The sequence below is a fragment of the Neolamprologus multifasciatus genome, chromosome 5 (assembly GCF_963576455.1).
Source record: "Neolamprologus multifasciatus chromosome 5, fNeoMul1.2, whole genome shotgun sequence".
NCBI lineage: Eukaryota > Metazoa > Chordata > Actinopteri > Cichliformes > Cichlidae > Neolamprologus > Neolamprologus multifasciatus.
In genome coordinates this window covers 10,644,381-10,666,352 of record NC_140443.1, presented here as the reverse complement: position 1 = coordinate 10,666,352, position 21,972 = coordinate 10,644,381, and the positions used below count along the sequence as shown (strand labels likewise).

At 39.0% G+C, this 21,972-nt stretch overlaps 1 protein-coding gene across 2 annotated transcripts; it reads right to left on the bottom strand.

Annotated features, from left to right (window-relative positions):
• Window positions 1-1,169: 1,169 nt before the first annotated feature.
• rem1 (RAS (RAD and GEM)-like GTP-binding 1) lies at window positions 1,170-20,401 on the bottom strand. 2 transcript variants are annotated; one of them, XM_085159410.1, is made up of 6 exons: window positions 19,545-20,401; window positions 18,433-18,549; window positions 14,014-14,393; window positions 10,952-11,034; window positions 8,689-8,908; window positions 1,170-8,582 (listed from the first exon to the last, which is right to left on the bottom strand). In XM_085159410.1, the coding sequence occupies exons 3-6, from the start codon at window positions 14,357-14,359 to the stop codon at window positions 8,305-8,307; spliced, it is 927 nt and encodes a 308-aa protein (XP_085015536.1). In that variant the 5' UTR covers window positions 14,360-14,393; window positions 18,433-18,549; window positions 19,545-20,401; the 3' UTR covers window positions 1,170-8,304. The 2 variants fall into 2 exon arrangements, with proteins under 2 accessions (XP_085015536.1, XP_085015537.1); XM_085159411.1 differs by lacking the exon at window positions 19,545-20,401 and adding an exon at window positions 14,765-14,802 and having other exon boundaries at window positions 18,433-19,241.
• Window positions 20,402-21,972: the final 1,571 nt, after the last annotated feature.

Genomic DNA, 21,972 nt, shown 5'->3' with positions numbered 1-21,972 from the left:
AGACCCGCCGACAGATCAGAATCAGCGGGCTGTCGGCTTTCAGCCCCGACTGTGAGAAATTCGACATCTGATTCTGATCCGCGGGCTGCGCTGTGTGTTTAAGTCTTTGTGCAGAATCCGTGTTCCTGCTCTCATTTACTGTTTTAGCTGTTTGGTGGTTGTTGAAGTTTTGTGAGATTTCACCTGAGATTCTGGCATTTCGGGCAAAATAAATTTATATTAAAAAATCGATTCAGGATTTTAATGAATCGATTTTACGTAATCCAAGCCAGAATCGATTTTAATCGATAAATCGATTATAAAAACCCACCCCTAGTCATAACCTGCTGTGTTGGGGGGGTTCTCGGGGCCCTATCCTCGGCTTGCCGCAGGGTCAGTTGCCCGCTGCCTGTAGTCCCCTGGCACTCATGCCTTTTGCTGTGGGAGCTCCATCTGGGACGGATTGATTAGTGATTGATTAATCATCAAGGAACTGACCTTCCAGCCCATTGTTCATTCAGTAGTGCTAGTTTCAGTCACTGTGCAATGTATTGTTTATAAGGTTGGGAAACCTGCAGTCAGATTAGACTAAAGAAGTCACTTGGATGAGTTATGAAACGTTTCTCCCACTGAAAACGTTGCATCAAGGTGGCATTTCCTTACCTGGACGATTGAGCATGCATCAAGACGTCTGGGACCTCCCTTTCCCTTGGCTTCCCTGGGGAGGACACACGTTTGTCATCAGGACATGTGGCCTCAGATCTTCAGCTTACTTGTGGTCCGTCGGCATCCGGTTTCTTGTGGGTTTCCTGTCCGTCTCTGGCTCCCTTGGGGGGCATGAGTGCATTGCTGTAATCTCTCACCCTCATTTATGAAGTACATTTCATCACAAACCCCGCATGTCCGTTTGTGTCATCCCCCATCCCCTTCTTTTCTGTCCTTTTTTCCATCCCCCCTTTCCCCCTGTTGTCTTCTATTTTTGCCAATCTGGACTTTATTCCTTGTCTGCTCCACCATAATATCCACACAGATAATAACACCAATAATAGAAATTAATTAATTAATTAAACAAAAACAATTAAAACACTATGGTGCTCCTCTTGGGAAAGTAAATAAGTTTGGCTCAACAAAGCATTCAGACCATGATTCTGCTTGCTACAACTGCTGGACAGGTAAAAAACAAAAACAAAAAAGATGTAGGGGCGGGGCCATATGGCAGGTTCCAGGAACTGGGTTACATGTATGTCATCAGTTTGCTAGAAGTAATTACAAAACTTTTTTTTATCCCCCCCCCCCCCCCCCCAAAAAAAAAAAACAACAAAAAAACAAAAACCAACAACTCAAAAAATGGCTGACTACATCTTTAAAGAAAACATCATGAAGGTCTTTTGCAACCAACATTCAGCCAGCAGGTGGAGCCACAGTATCATGAAGCTAAACTGCAGTCAGTTTACATTCCTGTAGATCTTCGTGGTGTCACAGTGAATAAAGAGGCAGAGTTACAGGACTGATGTCTGCACACTGAACCAGAGACATGGACACATACAGAGTGGAAACTGTTCAGTTTAAATAAACACAGGCGAGTGCTTGATTTTCTCTCTTCTGTACTCCATGTCGGCAAATCAAACGCAAATGTTTGAAATAGTATTAAGAATAAGCCTGAGGTCAGTGGCGGCGTGTTAAGGTGCAGATATACCCACAGAGGGTTTCTCTCAGTCTGTGACATTCAGGTTTGCCTGTTGCTCAGCAATTAGCCATGTACAGTGTTTCATGATTTTACAGGTAAAAGAACAAAGGGCCGAGCAGAGACTATTTTACTCATCATAGCTCACCAGAGACTTTAAAGGCAGGATGCCTTAGCCACATGTTAACACACTGGATGCCTTTTAGCAACATGTAGGGTTTAGATTGCGAGCCAAAAATGTGATCTTTTCCTAAACCAAAACAAGTAGATGTAACCCACCCAGATCATAAGCGCAAAAGCAATATTAAGACACTTGAGGCATAATATGTGGTGTGCTGGTTGGCTGCACTGTTTCAGCCTCTGTCACTCTGGCTGACTCCTTATGTGGGCGTCATCTGTTTTTGCTGGTGGTGGACCTATTATGCATGCTTGGGATTTCTCCTGTTACAAGTGTAAGTACAAAGATAAGTGTCTACTGGTAGACACTTATCTTAAACATGACCAAAGCTTTAAATAATGACATCAGTGCAAGTACAAGTAATAAGCTAGCTACAGGGAGGGACGCAAGACAGTTTACTTTAAGTGCCGGTCCCAAGACTAGATAAATAAGGAAGGTTACATCAGGAATGGCATCCGTCATAAAATCTTTGCCAAACCAAACATGAAGATGCTAAGATTTTCATTGGGAGTGACCAGGATGGATCAGATTAGAAATAAGTACATCAGAGGCGGAGGGTCAGCTCAGGTTGAGGATTTTGGAGACAATATTCAAGAGGGAAGGCTGAGATGGTTTGGACATGTGCAGAGGAGGGATAGTGGATATATTGGGGAAAGAATGTTAAATATGGAGCTGCCAGGCAGGGGGAAAAGAGAAAGACCACAGATAAGTGCCATAGATGTAGTGAAGGAGGACATGGGGAATGTTGGTGTGACAGGTGAGGATGCTGGGAATAGGTAAGATGGAGCCAGATGATCCACTGTAGTGACCAGTGTTGGTCAAGTTACTTGAAAAAAGTAATCAGTAACTATTTACTGAATACTTCCCCCCCAACAGTAATCCCGTTACTTTACTGATTACTTATTTTCAAAAGTAATTAATTACTTAGTTACTTTTTAAAAACACGATTTACAACCTGAATAGGTGATAAAGCGATAGGTCATTCAGCCCAATTCTACTTTTTCTGCATAATCCATCATACAAAATGTAATCAAATGGAAAAGTCTCTTTTTAAAACTTGTTTTATTAGTTTTAATCTTTTAACTTTATGCATCAAGCAAAAAGTTAATTATATGCAACATTCTCTGACTGGAAGAAATTTGTTTAATATTTAAACCTATATTCTGCACATTCCAGCACATAAAACATTTTTTTTTGTGTGTTTACATTCACTCTTTCAAATAGATGCAAGTAAAACACAGCAGAAAATAAATAAAATCAAAGACTAGCAGTCCTGTTGCTCTATTTTCACCTGTAAAGCAGGAGTGGAGTAGGCGGAGGTTTACCCTGGTGCAGGTGTGCCGCAGCGGTCAGTGGAAGAATCCGCGAGTTTCTCTGTGAATTTCCCATTACGTCGATATATTATCCATTGTTGATCTGCACACAGCTGTTGCCACGAACGTCGCACTCGCTTATGTCACTGTCATGAGACATTCTCGCAAAAAAAAATCACGATTTTAGTAACGCAGTAACGCAGCGTGCTTACGGGAAAGTGACGGTAATCTAATTACAGTTTTTGCAATAGTAATCCCTTACTTTACTCGTTACTTGAAAAAAGTAATCGGATTATAGTAACGCTGCCCATCTCTGGTAGTGACCACTAAAGGGAGCAGTTGAAAAAAGTACATGCACACGTATTCTCTGAGTGAAAATCTTAAGCTTCAGGATACTCAAAGTGCTCAAGTTTTGGACAGTTTTTGTCCATTGTTGGTTCTGTACAATGTAAACAAGTGGGAATATTCGTCATATAGCCACGTGTTTCTCTACTACTCTGGAAGAATTTAGGAATAAAAACTGATGGCGCTAGATATAAGCATAATAAGTCACTTTAAAGTTTCTATTCATAACAGATTCAGGAGGGAGTTGAACTCACAGTTCAGAGTCTGGTCCTCCTCCACTGAGAGGATGTTTACACCTCATTGTGTGTGTGGTGTGTGTGAGTGTGTGTGTGGTGTGTGTGCGCCTGGGAGCATGAGTGTGTGTATGTGTCATCCGGGTTGAGCAGAGTCATGCATTCTTTCCATTACCCTCATCAAATCAATGTTCAACAGCCCTCCTCCATCTACTGTCCCTGTACAGCTGCAGTGTGTGAGTGAGTGTGTGTATTTGTGTAAATGTATGTCACTGGAATGCCTGATCAATAAACAGATAGGATATTTGATCAGGAAAAACTGGGACGACCACCCTGTCGATGTGGGTTCCAGATAAACTGCTGCTGATGGAAAGCTGCTTGATGTTATTTCACAGCATGTCGGCTTCAATTCTGTGAATTTTTTAGTGACTGGTTCATTAGTCTTACTTTTCTTTGAGCATCGCCAACAGTCTGTGATCTTTAGCTTTGAGTGAAATACCTCAGCAGTGACTCAATAGCATTTTACACCAGGACAAGCAGTAAAAACTCAAACTTGTGTTTAGTGCTAAATAGCAAAGTGCTACACATTCATGATGTGCGGCATGATAAAAAGTTATGAATAATTAGTCCTCACCATATCTCACATACTTCATAGTACCATATTTTCTGTGCTGTCAGACCACAAGCTTTCTTCTGGTTTCTAAAGTTTATTAAAGAAGAAAAGAGGCAGAACTTTCAGCTTTCACGCCCCTTGTCTGTGGAACCAGCTGTCAGGAAACAGACACCCTCTCTACTTTTAAGATTGACTCAAAGCTTTACTTTTTGATAAAGCTTATAGTTACGGATTAGGTGACCCTGAACCCATCCTTTAGTTATGCTGCTAAAGACAGTTTTTTCTTTTTCTTTTTGTAATAATGTTTTTTGAACACTACTTTTATTTTGCAGGATTTTAGCCAAAGGAAAATTTGAATAACAGTGTACTATGTCTATGCTTCAGGACTTCATGTGATGCACTGATAACTTCTTTTCCCCTCTCCTCACCTCTTCTTTCTCTTGTTTTTCTTTCCCTTCACCCTCCAGCTGTTTGCTGCAGAGAACCCCCCTCCCTGAGATGGTTATAGGGACTTTTCCTGTTAATAGGGAGTTTTTCCTTCCTACTACTGCAAAGTGCTCGGTCATAGGGTCTTTACCTTATGGTATAAAACAACTAGAGGTGACCGTTGTTGTGATTTGGTGCTGTATAAATAAAACTGAATTGACTTGAACTGATTCAGTGAAAATTGCCTTTGGTGTGATAAAATGACCTACTCCAGTGCCATCCTTTTATTCTGGAACACCACAAGAGTAGCTTTGCATGAGTCACAGTTAAAAAATATAACTAAAACCTTCCTTTGAATAGCCAATATTTAGAAGTATGACAATGTGTAGCAACCTAATTTTTAAGTTTTATTTTTTAAGCTTAAATCCTTTAGTAAATCTTACAGTAAAACCTGATTAAAGGAGTTGAATATATGTCGCTGAGACGGTGAAGTTCAGAGGTGTCAAACATATGGCACTGTACGATAGACTTATATCCATCCTGCATGATAATTTCATATGTCAGTTATTAATGGCCTGTCGGTATCTAGGAACCGAATCTTCAGCCCTGCTTTGAATAGCAGAGATGCAGAAATATGTGCATGTAGCACAGAGCCATGGCTCAGTGTCTGAGTGTTTAAATGAGTCTCACAGGCCTGAATGTGCGCTTGAAGCCAATTCTTAATTTGCTAGATCTGCTGCTCACCACAAACAAGCACAACATTTTGGACTTTTAACTGTATTTTCATAAGTTTTCAGCTTTTCCTACTTATAAAAAACTTCCTATTCATACTACTCAAAGTAATTAAGCAATAAACAATTAACCTGTTGAACCCCAATCTCTGTACCTCTCTGAGGCGAGAGGGAGAACATCTGGTTTAACACGATATACTGCTGGATCTGTTATTTAAATATAGACATGTGCGGTATTGACAGAAATGTCAGAATATCAGCTAAAAGCTCACAAAACCATTTCAACAACTGCTGAACAGCTAAAACAGCAAACAATTAAAGCCCAAGTAAACAGATTCTACAAAAAGATGTAAACACAAAGTGCGAACCAACAGCAAAAGAAGACCACAACTACACTTCACGTTTGAAAAACATTGTAATGAATTCCCTGAATTTGACCACGATAAAAGTGCACTTCCTGCATAGCTCTCTGTTTGCTTTGAGACCAGTTTTCCATAAGAGATCTATTTTCTGCATTATTTGCTTGCGTATTACCACTCTACTGTTGTGTACAGTGTTGTTGGCCACTGTTTTTTTGTTGTTTTTCCCCCTCCAAAAATGACCTCTGACAAAAAATTCTGCTATTCAATTTCAAGGAAATTTCAACTTTTACAAATTATGTCAAACTGCAAAACGCTTAGCTATGTGTATAATAAAACCTCTGTAACTTTGTGAAAAACAGAAAAATTTCTCTTGTTCACTTTTTACAGAACAAGAAAAAAAAAGAAGACAAAACCACAACAACAAACTGGACAGTCTGGGAAATTAGCTGCAGGAACTATTTCTGTAATTTTATTTTTTTTATTACAATGTAAGTCCAAAGAGTCATGCTGACAGATGTTTTGATTTGTCACAGCAGGCTTTTATTTATCGTGTAGAAAAAGAGCCCAACTTATGATCAAAGTGGGCTGTATGTGGCCTGTGGCGTAAAGTGCTTTTAGAGTTTTTCAGGCCTTTGTCTATGTAGTAGCTGTGCACTGTCACCAGGGGGCAGTGTCAAAAATATGTGGGACAACTGGTCCCTTAAATTAGCTCCTGAAGTAAAATATTGTTTTTGTCTTTGTTGTTGCTCTCTCTGCATTACAACCTGCTTTTCAACCAGTCAATCATATATATTTTTTTGGAGGCTTGCATGCAGGTACATCCGTGTTGGTTGCATATCCATAATCCTTCATGTCTGTCTTACTTGTGCTCACAACATTCATATTTTAACAGTGGAAACTAGGAGTTGCTGTAAGTACTATGTGTTTCCAGCAGGTAGATGTTAGGTTTAATCCCATAAAAAGTCACCATCCCAAACACTCACCTGCTTTATGTCAACCATACAGAGATGTCAAGATGTGACTGTGTCGTCATGGCGACCTCTCAGTAAACAAACTCTTCTTCAATGGGCCACAGCTCACCAAGACAACAGTAAATATCCAGGAGGCCTGACAGTGTGTTTATGTGAAGTGAAACACAGATTTGATCCCTGGGTCTCCTGCAGAGAAAAGATTTTAACTGGAGGGAAAGAGTAAATCGGATGAGAATATTTAAGTAGTATATTTCAAAATAAATGAAACTGTACACTCTGAAAACAAATATGAAACTGTGTACACTGTGTGTGTGTGTCCTTTGCTTTTTCAAATTTAACCTGTAACCCAACAAAATGTTAGTTAATGTTAGTTTCTGATGCGCAAGTGCTTGGCTTACGCTAGTTAGCTAAAATAGCTAATGTTAGCAGCTTATAATAGACGAGAAAGCAGAAGAGCCAAATTCTGATCAAATTTCAGGTATTAAGAAGCAAATTTGGAGATTGGCGCTTAAAATGGCAATCATCCATCCACCATTCATGGTGGTTAGATGATTTAAAAAAAATCCTTTTCAATTTTAGGGCTTAAAGTTGAGGTGTACCAACACAGGCAATATCTGGTATCTGTTTTCACACCACAGCTCTTCTTATTCAATACTTTTTCACCATGTTTGCAGTGTTTATGTCCTGTTGGAGGTTTTTAAATTTACAGTAGAATTGATTGTTGTCTAATAAGACCACACCCTATTCAGTAGGGTGCTGCCGAGTTGGTGAGTGAAAACTCAAATCAGCAGGAATCTACATCTGTGCTATGATGCTACATGTCTTGTGGATTTAGCTTGTTAACTAAGCTGTCTAACACTCCATTTTCTAACTATGGACATCACTGGTTTCAAAAACCAAGTGACAGTCTGAGTTGATGTCACAGTGGCCACATGCATCCTTTAAAAATAGACACAAAAAGCAGTTAGTAAATTCAAATAATTTTCAAAAAAGCAGTTAACTTGGAAACAAATATTGCATCATCATAAATAATAACATATCAATATCATGTTCTTTGTGAAAAATGTGATTTTGAGATTACTATTCCTTTAAGACTTAATTAAGACTTTATTCTGCACAGTGGGGAACTAAAAACAGTCAAAACCTCAGGAAAACAACACAAGCGACACAGTGGAAACTACATTACATGATCCACACACACTGAACACACTCTCACAATGAACATTGAACACTTAACTGTTTGGTATCTCAATATTTAAGTCATCTGCTGTTACAGTTCCACAAATGTTAACACCAGATGCTCAAACATGATCAACAGGATCATAGTGACTATGTTACTGTCTGCTGATGTAGTTCACTGCTGAACTTGTCTGGCGCTGCGCGTTAGAATCACCGGAGACACTAACGTCCACATTATCACGACCAGAGAGAGCTCTAGTGAGTCAAAAAAAACTTGCTGGCAGACAAATTCACAGAACGGCCAAGTCGTGGCAGCTCTTGGACCGCACTTTCACTGCCATGCGCTGGTTGTTACGTGCCACCAGTCGGTCCAGGAAGCGCCGGGCCTTACAAGTGAGGCTCTCTTTCCGTTTATAAACGGAGCGCCTGCGTTGAATGGCCTCGGTGCTGTCTCGACGAAGGCGGATCTGTCGGACCACGCCCTCAAATAGCTCGGTCACGTTGTGCTGAAGCGACGCTGACGTCTCAATGAATTTGCAGTCAAACACGACTGCACATGCTCGGCCCTCTGGGGATAAATGCACACAGACATATTAATATAGTAGCATGAATTCATTATTAGTACTTTTGTGGTTTTTATGTGTTTTTATGTACGTCTTGCACTTGCACTCCACCTTCCACAGCAACTTCTCTCGATCGGACTAAGTCACTCTTGTTTCCTACGAGGATGATGGGAAGGTTTTCAGCCTGGCGGGTACGTCGGAGCGTGATGCGGAGCTCAGCAGCAGAATCAAAGCTTGAGCGGTCGGTGACCGAGTAGACGATGACGTAAGCACTCCCCACCTTCAGACAGTCATTGTGAGAGGGGCCATCCTCCCCCTCCTGACAGGAAACCTAAACACAGAGAAGGTTGAACCCAGACTTTAAATCAGATCTTATCAGCTTCTTTGTGAATACTCACATAATGAATGCCTACTTCTTAAGCTGCTTGTGCTGGACAAAGTTGTCCAGCTTTTTTGAGGACTTCAACTGCACACGTCTGTAGCCCCTGCACTGGTTTAGCTCATAATCCTCTACGCATAACCAGAAAGCTATGCAAATGGCCACTATAAATTATACTGCTTTGCAGCTCAAGAATTTTTTTTTTTAATGGTACCAAGGTAGAAAGAACTTTATTGTACAGGCTTTTTAGTACATTTCAGGTCATTTGCAACATGTTTGTTAAATTTGGTTATGACATTTGCTCCAACAGAACACTTTGTTCTGAATTTCACATTAAATGTGAAAAAAACAAACTTACTGACACACGTATTCATATTATTTGTATTTGTGCACTCCTTGAGATGTTTAGTTTTTGTGGTAGGTTTTTTTTTTTTTTTTTAATCAACCATATCTTATTTCTTTTGGTAAAATTCATTTTGCTGTGTCAAAGTGACAAGTTTATGTTTTAGAGATCCTAAAATAAAACCTTAATCAACATAGGAAAAGTTTGTTTTAAAAAAATATTATCATCTCGACACAGTTCCCTACCATTGTTATTGTTTTTTTATGTGCCTGTGAAACCCAGAGATTCAAACACTGTAAATTTCCTGGCCTGCCCTACAGCCTTACTCTGTAACACACGGACACACCATGGTTTTGAGTTCAGTTTAGTTTCAAACTGTCGCTTAGTTTCCACAATAATTTTATTTTTTTTTTTAAATAAAGTGTAGTGTTTGTAGCATAGTGTTTGTCTGTGAGATGAAATGATTTAAGGAGTTCAGAGCGATCCAAAAAACAACCAAACAATGGAAACATTTGAAACAGTAATACTGACATCCTCATCTTTATGAACAGATTCACAGAAGCTGTTGTGCTACCAAATCTGACCAGACTGCAACTAAAGACATTTCCTATACATTGTTGGTTTAGTTTGTTTTGTATGTACACGATGCTATTTTAGTTAGTTTTTGCTTTTTATTTAAGTCAGTTTTGTTAATCTCTTAGTTTTATTTTCAGTATTATATCTCTTTTCATTGTCGTACAGATAACTTGCAGCTGTATTTATCTTTGAATTTTGGAAATCACTGTACCATAATAAGGCTCAATAAGGGCTTTTGGGGTATAGAAAATTGGGATGTCTCAGTTTTCTGCAGCTGAGCGAGTCCAAAACAGAGATCATATTGTTTGTCTCTCCACTTTTAACTGAGAGGTTAAAGGATAACCTGGTATCTTTGACCACCCTTTTAATGAAATAGAGGTTAAAACCCATGGAAAAATCTTTAAAAAAAATGTGAAATTCGACAAACAAATCAATGCTGTGGTTAAAAACTTTCTTTCAGCTCAGAACATTCTCCATACTAAAATAATTTTTTTCAAGCACTAGATCTGCAAAGGGTTATGCATGCTTTTGTTACCTGTAGACTGGACTACTTTAATGCACTGTATACTAGAGTTAGTCAGTCACTGCAATTAGTTCAAAATGCTGCAGCCAGATTAATTACTGGGACAAAAAAGAGAGATCACATTACTCCAGCGTTGGCAGCCTTGCACTGGCTCACTGTGCTCTACAGAATCCAGTGTAAAGTTGCACTATTTATATTTAAAACCTTAAATGGTCATGTACAGCCATGCTGTATGTGGTAGACATGTGACGTCCCGATCATTAAGCCTACTTCCAGATCACTGGTGCCTTTGCTGTCATTTCAAGACTCTGTAACTGTCTTTCAATATTTTTTTTTCATCTTTTAGAAACTGCTGATATCTGCAATTTTGGTTAGAGGATATGTTATTTTATGTAAACAGCAGGAATGTATGTAACATGATTTTTTTTAGGCTTCTTATTGTTTTTTATGTAAAATCATTTCATTGAAAAGCACTTTTCAATGAGTGATATAAACCAAATGTACTTTCTAGTTTTAGTTACTATATTGACATTAACACACTAACACACTGTACCAGTTTTTCGTTCTCCCAGTTGTCCATGACGATGAGCGTGGTTTCCTCTCCATCTACTGTCAGTGTCCTCTCATATGTGTCTTCTGTAACATACAATAAATACAAAAAGACAGGTTTGAGAATCTGCTTTTGAGCTAAACGCTGTGATTGGCATGCTAACGCGCTCACATGTTGGTTTTTATTTTGTTTGGCATTTTAGCGTGTTTGCATGCTGACACTTGCTAATTGGCACTGAAAGTACCGAAGAGCAGCTGTGGCTAAAGGATATCAGCACCTACAGGGCTGTGCTTAAATAAAATCTGTTTAATGAAGTAAAGTAGGCTAAAAGATCAAAACCAACACACCATGCCACCATCAAAAGAAACTCAAGAACAGCTGAGAAACAAAGTCATCTGTCGGTCTAGGAAGGCGTAAAGCCGTTTCTAAAGCTTTGGGACTCTGTGGTGAGAGCTAACATCCACAAATGGAGAAACTTTTGCCTACCAAAATTACTCCAAGAGCAGATCAGCGACTTATCCAGGAGATGACAAAAGAACCCAGAACAACATCTAACAAATGGTAGGCCTCACTTGGCTCAGTTAAGGTCAGAGTTCATGATTCAAAAGTCAGAAAGAGACTAAAAGACATCCATGGGAAAACTAAGGCAAAAACTACTGCTAATCATAGAGAACACACAGGCTTGTCTCACATCTTGATGGTCCTCAAGACTTTGGGAAAACATTCTCTGCACTTACAAGACAAAAGTTGAGCATTTTGGCATAAAAATAACAGCATTCCATGAGAACATCATACCAACAGTCAGACAAATGTGAGGGTAGTGTGGTGGTCTGGGGACGCTTTGCTACAGGACCTGGACAACTTGCCGTAATTGATGGAACCATGAATTCTGCTCTCTATCAGAAATTCCTGAATGAGAATGTTTGGCTATCAAGCTTGTGCCCTAACACTCAAGTGCAATTGAACAGGACAATGATCAAGAACACACCAGCAAGTGTGGCTTTGTCGCAGTCTGGACTTTAATCAGATTGAGCTGCTCAGTCCACGCCGGAAAACCCTCTGCCCTCTTTGAAATGAATGCGTGTGAGCAGCAACACTGATCTATAAAGCATAATCTATTGGTTGATATTGAATTAGAGGGCAATGCAGGGAACTGTGCACTTTCAGAAATGCTAGTATATAACCTCTCCTCAACTTCATTTTCATTGGATGTGTGAAAAACTGAGCTGTGTGTCTAGGGTGGACTGTTTTTCCATTTTGCATGTATACAAACATACTGAAGCGGCAGTAAAGAAAGCAAAGAGGAAAAAAATGCAGGCAAAAGTTAGATGTTCAACTAATATGTGTCAAGCTATGCTCAGAAATTAGGCTGTAGGTGAACAAGCTGGAGATTCTCCTGATGGTGTATTTTTTTTTTTTTAATGTTTGAAGGGGGAAATAAACTCCCTTGGCTGTTTTTCTTTTTCTTACCATTAACATTTAGTTTGTCCTTTTTGGAACACAAGGCTGCAGCAGCAGTACTGCTTCTTTTTTGTTTATGGGTCGCACACACTATGCAACATGAAAGGTGGATAGTGTTACCCTAACATGAGCCTGAACCTGTCCCTCGGTCTCAGTGTTGACTGGACTATAGCGAGATCACCCAAATCTAGTCCAGAGATTTTAGTTTGAACCAAAGTGGAGCACTGACAGATGCAGCTGAACATCCCTGTTATCCCTAGAGCTATGACTAAAATAATAAAAAACATGATGGACCAAAAAGATACAACAATAAGGTAAACCCTGACAGCACAACCCACATAAAAATGAAACAGAAAAAAGCCAAAATGTTAATGTTTCAAAATGTTCTGTATGTTTCGTTGGAATAATACTCTGTAATGTCTGTGCTATGAATTACTCAGAAAAGAAGCCTTTTTGCATTCATCTCTCTGAAAATCAAACAATTACGCACAAATTATATGGATGTTGGAGGCAAATAAAAGATCAGTTTGAAAAGATAAAAAGGCCAATCAGTGATTAACCAACAAAAAAAAACAAAAGTAACAAAAACAAAACAAAACATGTAAACCCATGGATGTATGACCATTCTGAAAACAGCAGACAGACTCTGTGCCTCGCATCACGTCAGACTATCACCTGATCAATGCAGCTTATCAATTATGGCCTGAGGCCAGTCAACACGTGACAGATGATCAATTTCAGGCCAGCCAAGGTTGATCTCACAACAAAGTCAGAGACAGAAAGTGTGTGCTGACCCACTGTGCACTGAGTCTGAGTGTAAAAGATTGTGAAAGCATGGTTAAAAACTGTCTGTGGTTAAGGAATCCTTTTGGCTAATTTCTATTTATACAGAGTCAGTTGTCAGTTAACATATCTGTGGCTTGTGCTAAAGCTTTGCAGCCACCATCAAAAGAAACTCAAGAACAGCAGAGAAACAAAGTCCTTCATCTGTCGGTCTAGGAAGGCGTAAAGCCATTTCTAAAGCTTTGGGACTCTATCGATCTGTGGTGAGAGCTAACATCCACAAATGGAGAAACTTCCTAGGAGTGACTGGCCTAACATATCTGTGGCTTGTGCTAAAACTTTGCAGCATTTTTGATTTGACATTATGGTATTGCGCAGCAAAGGGTAACATCTCCATTTGTTCTTATGGGGCTGAGTTAACATCATGAAGTTAGTCTGGGATCATATGAAGACAATGAAAACAGAGAGACTGCTTGAATCCTCTGACAAGTTCTCCAAGAAGACTGGAGGAATCCTACCTGTAAAATACCCTGAATATGTGCACTGAATTGAAATAGTTTATTTAAGCCTAAAGTGTTTATAAAGGGCTTTATTTTAAAGAATCTAGATGTTCTTTCTGTACAATATTGAACTTCTAAAGGTGTTAGGTCCATCATTTTCCGTTTTTTTGGGCATCATTTTTTGGGAAACTTTAACCCTGTCAACTAAATTAAACAACACCTATACTACTACTACTAATACTAATTAACTATCTTAATTAACTAAAAACTATCAGTAAGTGTGACTTACTGACTTAAAAAACAAGTATAATAATGTCCCACCTCCAGGTTGTTCATCCTTGTCTGTGATCCCGGCAAAGATTCCTGCGAGGCTAGTCTTTCCGACTCCATGATCACCAAGCAACACTACTCTGTAAACACAGTCCGAATCACTCTGCGAGTCATCATCAGAGTCTGAACTCCACTGGGCACGGTAATGGAGGGACTTGTCTCCAGGGTGGTAGGATGCTGACTGTCCCAGAGGGGGGTGGTTGCGCTGGGGACGGGGCTGCTCTGGGTTGGGTTGGGTGCTGCTGGGGATCCAAGGTGGTTGCTGGTAAAGGGGATGAACTGGAGTGCTGCCTCGCCTTTGGAGGGGCTCCTTCTCTCTCTGGGTGTTGAGGGTCATGTTCCTACGGTAAAGGCATTAGGACAGGATGGGCCTGAGGGAGGAAACAAGACTGTTAATGGTTCAAAGGAAAATCTGGTCCAAAAAGGTCCTTGCAAACCTTTTCAGAGAGGCAATTTGTTGTCTTTCCCAAATAACCACCTCTGTTTTTGCCACAGTGATGTAGAAATGCACTCTGATTTTAAGTTTAGACCAGAGCAGGTAGAGAAACACAGCAAGACCTTCATTTGTCTGCTAAAAGTGTAGTCTATTTTTGTGGCATAATGTTAACTACTCTACACTATAAAATGCATAATAAAGCACCAGAGATTTCCTTGTTAAATAAAAGGTTAAATAAATAACAGTATTTCAAAAGGAGAGCGTGACTGTGTTCTCTGGATTTCCTGCCTGGTTTTATAGACTGACCTCCACAAGTGTATCCAGAGGGATTATGGCAGTGACAGCTGGGGAAGTTATGGTGGTCAGAATATATTGTAGAGAGGAAAAAAAGTTTATTTAGTTAATCTGAATTCTCAGAGCTCAGCTGTATTATTGGATTACATGGTGACTAAAAACAGAAACAATATATACAAATTCATCTTTAACTTCATTCATCTTTAATTTCACTGATTGTAGGTTTTAGCAGTAGTGCTTCAGTCTAGGGCTGGGCGATAGTCCCTAAAATTCATATTGCGATATAATTTGATGCACGTGCGGTAACAATATATATCACGATATATTCTTTTCTTCTGTATAACATATTTTCCACACTAAAAATCCTTTAATTTTCTCAAAAATCGAGAGTGTGTCTTATGTATGAATTCTGGTTGTGCTTACTGACCTCGAACCCATTTTGGCGTGCAGAAATCTGTTAAAAAATGTTTTAGTACAACTTCGGTAAGCTGCACTGCTTGATGGATTGTCAGAGCATTACGGCTGCCGTAGTGAGGAGCTTCGCGGAGTAATCTGGGTCCAAAACTCCGTCCGCTTCAGGTACCAAAGTCAAACAAACACTAAGAGTTAAAAACGGTCTAAATTATTTCATCTTTAATTAAATCATCAGCGTTGCTGCTTTATCGGGTGTAACAATTAAGTTTTACATCCATGCATCCATGAAAACAGAATTTATTACACTTAACGGAGTTAGAAGTTAACAGGAAGTTAGCTCACTAGTTTACACCTAAACATTTCATACCATGTTCTGACTGAGAGATTTTTGAAACTAATTCAAATGTACAGCTCTGCTACCACTTCCAACATAAATGAAGACAGAAAACTAAATAGCAGTGGCGTTTGCAGGGTTACTGAAGTTGGACTACCCGGTATATAATGATGTGCTACGTGATTGCTAGCGACACAGCTATGTTAGCATAACATTAGCACAGTGAAGCTGGAGGATGAACGCCAACTTTTTTTCCACTCGATAAAAATTAACGTGAGGGTTTCTGGTGGTCAGAGACAAATGCAATCGCATAGCAGGATGCTATACACGGGGCAAACTTCAGTCAGGAGAACATCTGAGATCATTCATCCACAATACGAGGTTAGTTATTAATATACTGCAACAACATGGGAATAGAGCAGCGGCGAGAAAATTCAACATTAATGAATCAATGTTATGGAAGTGGAGGAAGCGCAGTTTTTGGCTTTCCCCATATTTCAAAAGTGCTTCATCTCTTTACTATGACTGTAGCCCGCCATAATTTGCAGATGATAATGGTTTTAGCCGCTGCGATGCTTTCGACCAAAACAGGCGCAGCTTGATGACATCATCAACATGCGCTATTGCGATAGAGCGATATAGTCAAAATCTCTATCGCTGGCCAAATTTATATCGTTTCTATCGCCCACCCCTACTTCAGTCTTTAATGAAGATACATACTATAGACTACACTTAGACAGTTTATTAGATACACCTAGTACCAGATTGAACTTCCATTTTTGCCTACCTAGGTAGGCTGTGCTGCTTTAACAATGCTCGGTACTAAGAGGCCTAAGTGTGCAAAGAAAAACACCCCTTATACCATCACAACCCTACTACCGCCAGCATAAACTGGTAATACAAAGCAGTATGGATATATGGTTTTTATATTGTTTACGCCAAATTCATCGAAAAGTCGTAGCAGAAACCCTGATTCACCGGACAGGAAAATGTTATTCCAGTCTTTTACTCTACAACTTTGGTGAACGTGTGCAAATTTTAGCCTCCATTTCCTCTTCTTAGTTGACAGGTGTGGCACTTGGTGTGCTCTTGTGTTTTTACAACTCATCTGCTTCAAGATTCAATGGGATGCAAATTTGCATATCATTGTAACCAGTGTTTATTTGAGTTGTTTCTCCTCTGACCTCAGACATTAACAAGGTATTTTTGTCCAGAGCTCACTGGATATTTTCTGTTTTTCAGACCATTCAATCCCTGTAGATCAGTAGTCTGCAAAATACTCAAACTAGCCAATCTGGCACCAACAACCATTATGCATTAAAGGCACTTAAATGACCTTTCTTCTGTTGTTGACTGCTATGTGATTAGATATTTGAGTGGGTGAAAAGGTGTGCCTAATGCAATGGCCAGTGAATGCATAGAAAGAGCCTACAGATCAGAAAGGTGATGCCAATTCATGAGAACTTCATATCTGGATTTTTTTCTAATGTCCAGCAGTCAGCACTGCTTTGGTTTTAAAAAATAAATTTGATTGTATGCTGTATAAAGTGCAGGAGAAAATTAGTTTGCAGCTTACAACATGTGACAATGACAATTTACTTGTGAGTGCTCAGTGGCTAATTTAAAGTCTAATTTATGACAACATGATTTTCATCCAGTAAGTTTTCAAAAGTACTTCGTTCTCAGTGACGTCCACCCCTCGCCCGTGACATGTGGTTTAAAAAAACCTATGATCGTGACGGCCCAAAAGCTCACCTTTTGCTTAAAAATAGGTGTCCACAAATTAGTGACTTTATAGTGACTATGTCCATCATTTATATACAGGCAATATGTCTGCGTGCAAGTAAATTAAAAGCTGAAAGTACAGTTGATTATCTTTAGGGATTATTAAAAGATTGCAAGGCCATAGAAGGACTCAAAATGTGATAACTTTGCTGTGGACAGATAGCTGCCGAGCTAACCTTAAATAGTGTTTGTTTTGATGTAGGTTTTTTTTTTTTTTTTTAAATAAATGCATTTTTGAAGTGGTGTCTGAGTGACCTCACTCACTGATTTATGTATAGAAGAAAGCACTTTGCTAGGGAGCAACACAACAAATAACATGCCCTTGCCAATTAAGAAATTTGTGAACAATTTGTACAATGATTGCAGTTTCAAACAAAATTTACACCTTCATTACATTTCCATGTATTCTGTGGTATCACGTATCACTATCATACACAATACTTCATGCATTTCATTCAGTCATGTCATTCTTTGTTTAAAATGAGTTAAAGAAACCCAAAACTTTGTTTAATTAGATTTCTCTGCGAAAACAAATCCATTGAGACAATTAATACTATTATAACAAACATCACAGATGGGAATCAAAATTACAAACTTAAAAACATATAAACTCAAGAAACCTTCTGGAAAATGTCAAACTTAGGTCTCAATTCCAAAATATAGCTAGAGATCAAAGAAGGAACCAAAAGCGACTTCTCCTATGCACCAGAGAGCAGAGACACACAAAAACCCTCCTATAATGAATAATTAACACATTTAAAGGTGCCAAGTACAACAGTTAGTGGTGGTGAAGGCCGGGCAGACCAGGTGAAAGCTGCTGGTTGCAATGAAAAAGTTACAGCATCACCAGTCCTACAAAACTGATAAACTTGAAGCTAAGGATGAGCAGTAACAAATCACTCATGTAATACATACAATATACAGACCAAATAACTGTACTTGACTAGTGATGAACAACATTATTTGGTTTTACTTAAAGCAAACCAAACAAACTGAAAGAATGAGAACTAACCCTATACATGATTTTAGCTCTGAAAGTGAAGTTTTTTTGAATGAAATATCTAAAACTCGTTTATTATAGGGCTAATAGCTAAAAACAGGGCAAAATACACAGCATGTCTATGGATAGATAGATAGAGAGACTTACCATATACACTCCATGCACAGCTGCTTCCGTCCAGCTTCAGTAAACAACAGAACTGAACTGAACCCTGTCTCTCTGACTCTGTCAGTGTAACAGTACCCTGGTGCCACAGTAACCCGCCTAGAAAAAAAAAAGTTCCACAACAGCGTTAAAAATTCAGCAGTGGAATCACGGTTATCTACCTCCCCCAGTGTGTGTGTATGTGTGTGTGTCTCAGAGTGACAGCAGAGGAGAAACAGATATCTGAGGAGGGAGTGAGTGTGTGTGTGTGTGTGTGTGTGTGCGTGTGTGTTTGAGAGAGAGAGTTTTATCAGTGTGGAGGGCAGGCGGTTTAGGAAAACATTTTGGTCACTTCCTGTTTGACCTAAAAGACACAGTCTGGAGTAACAAAACAGCTCAGTTGGAATAGTCTAGTTTACAATTGATATGATAACTTTAAAAAAAAAAAAAAAAATTCTGGTTACATAGAAATAAAAGATACAGACAATACTTGCTCTAATTTTCTCTCATATGTTATAATGGTGGACACTTATATTAAACATGTTTAATCCTATGATTGAAATAATAATTTAAGGATGCTAAGGAGACCAAATATCAGGCTTATTTTTACTCTGCTTAGGTTTAGATAAAACAGACTTACAAAGTGCTTTGAGTGCTCAAATTGAGTAGAAAGGTGCTAAGTACCAGTCCATTTACTAGTTTATTAATGGCAATTTATCAGCTCCCTAACTACTGAAGATATAATTTTACTGCCTTTCTAAGGAATGAAAACAGCTGATTTTTAGGTTAGCAGAAAAATATTTCAGCTCTGAGGCTATTTTTTTTTCCAGCTAATACAGGTAAAACCATATGTTGTTGTGGCATTGTTTAGTGTTTGCGTGATAAAATGTTGATGTCACAGCTGAAGAATTTCGTAATGTGTAGTTTGAGGCAAGACAAGTTGCATGTATTGACAAAATACAGAAGGAGCACAAACTGTTAAATATGTTTTGAGACACCACCCTGTCGACGTACTAAAACTAAGTATAAGTTGTAGTTTGCTCTATTGGGGTAATTCCATAATGGAAATATCCAAATTGACATGGAGGGGACAAAAATAACACATTATTACCTACCAGTTGATGAAGTTTTGTATGGATTAGTAGCTAGTAGTCCTGGTGAGTTAAAATGATGAATTAAGACTGAAGAATATCTCTGCCTTTCGCAGATGACGTGGTTCTGTTAGCTTCATTGGGTAATGGCCTCCAGCTCGCACTGGAACAGTTCACAGCCGAGGTCAGAGACGTGTTCCTGCCCCAAGTGGAGGAGTTTAAGTATCTCTTGTTCCCGAGTGACAGGAGAAGGGAGCAGGAGATCGACAGATGGATTGGTGAGAAAAGTACTTAAAGACGTTCAGGTTTCTAGGACCTAATGTTAGCTGGCACGACGTTAGCTTATAATTTTATGTTGTTGTTTAGCTAGTTCTTGTTAGCTGTCTGGAGATGGGAGGGTCGCATGTCTGATCTGAAATGATAACCAGTTCCAACGATATTAAGAGTAAATAAGCAAGTTCATTTTTCATGTTAGAACCCTTACTAGTTCAGGAATGACACTTAAGGGGAGGAGGAAGAAGTTGAAATGAAGTAGTAGCGGAGGATGCAGATGAACAAGATCAAAAGGAAAACACTAAACACCACACTACAAAACTTCTGTACAAACAGACCAGAGGAGTCGCCCCCTGCTGGTCAGTGGGAAACGAGCAGGTTTAAGGCATTCAGTGAAGGCTTAATTCAGATCCAGAAGCCAGAGTAGACTAATTGCAATTGTCATGCTTTTTGCTTCCATTTTATTTGAATAACCCAAAGTTCCTAGAAAAAGTTATTCATGATTTTGTTACTTCCTGTCTGGACTACTGTAATTCCCTGTGCTTTGGTATTGAACAGTCATCTTTACGCTGCTTGCAGTTGGTCCAGAATACAGGATGCCATTATACGACCTTCCATGTAGAAATGAAAGTTTTAATAGCATGCCAAAGTTGGGATAAATCATATTCAAATTAAGTATTCAACATGAATATTTTCATATTCATTATTCTTAACTTTTTATACCTCTGGTAGAAATGAATTCCCATAGTTTACACATGAGCTGAGATGGAAAATTCACTTCCTCTGTGTCAGTGTGAGTGTTCTGACTGAAACTCAACACATTGCAGATGTTTAGCTTTTGTCCACCCCCTCAGGTTAAGAGTTTGAATATAAAAGGAGGAGCTTCTCTGTGCATTCCCATTTGTTTGAAATGTAGTTTCCTAAACAGCACAGTCTGGCACAATTGATTCATAACTTTATCAGTCAGCTAGTTCGTATCTAATGGATTTCTGATTTGAGACCAAAACAACTCTACCTTTCTACCCCCTCTTTTTGATTTTGCCATCCGCTGAGAACTGCATCTGGCTTTAATCAGGTGTAGACAGCTCATAGAAGACTCATGCCATCATTAGTTTTATGAGCTGGTTGAAAGCTTTCAGTGTTTCCACTTGTTTTAAAAACAAAAAGCCTTTAAAGGGCTTTAAAAAACAAATTTAATTTGCAGGCTTTTATCAAAATAATAGACTTGCTTTATACAGTACAACCTGTCCTTATGTTGTGGCTATTAACCTTCTCCCTTTATAAGGAAAATTTTACCAACAATCAACAAATAAACACTAAAAATCTAACAGTTCAGACTAAAAACAGCAGGATATCAATTAACCTGTTGTGCAGATTCTATGGATGTACACAACAAAGCAGAGTACCCCAACGACAAAGTGCCCCATTTTGAAGTCAATGGCCAGACTTAGTCACATCAGACAGTGTACAAAATTCCAGTCCAGAGAAGTCGATAAGACCACCAGTTGGCAGATTTAATTAAATCCCTCAATATTGTTATCTAAGGTGAAGTCAGTTTATCCAGGGGAAGAATTCTCAGAATCTCGTAATACAAATCGTCCATTATGGGTACATACCGGGAGGTCCAGTATTGAATCACCAGTCTAGCTATGTAAAAAAAATTACTATAGCATTAAATAAACATTATTTTTTAGCCACGTCAAATGACAGTATACAGTGGATGGAGGGCATGTGCAAACTGCACCATATCAATATGTTTTTTTAACTTCTTTTCAGAAGCTTTAGATCTTTGAACAATCCTAAAAAAAATATGCATGTTCTAGATTTTATTACATTTCATACAGAGGGTTTGTGTGCTGAGACTGCCCCACAGCAGTGATGTACCGTGCAGTCTGGATTATTTTAAACTGGGTTTCCCAGCCATCATTACTGTTAAGCATGGTCCGGGAATTTGTTATATGGCAGATCTCCATGCCTGATCATCAGTCTTGTGTCTCATGTCCTTCTGCCACTGATTTGTGATATGTAAATAGAAAGTTTGCATGACATAAATCTGTCTCATAGAGGCTGAGATATGATTTCCTATAAATGGTAAATGGCCTGTATTTGTATAGCACTTTACTAGTCCCTAAGGACCCCAAAGCGCTTTACACAACCAGTCATCCACCCATTCACACAC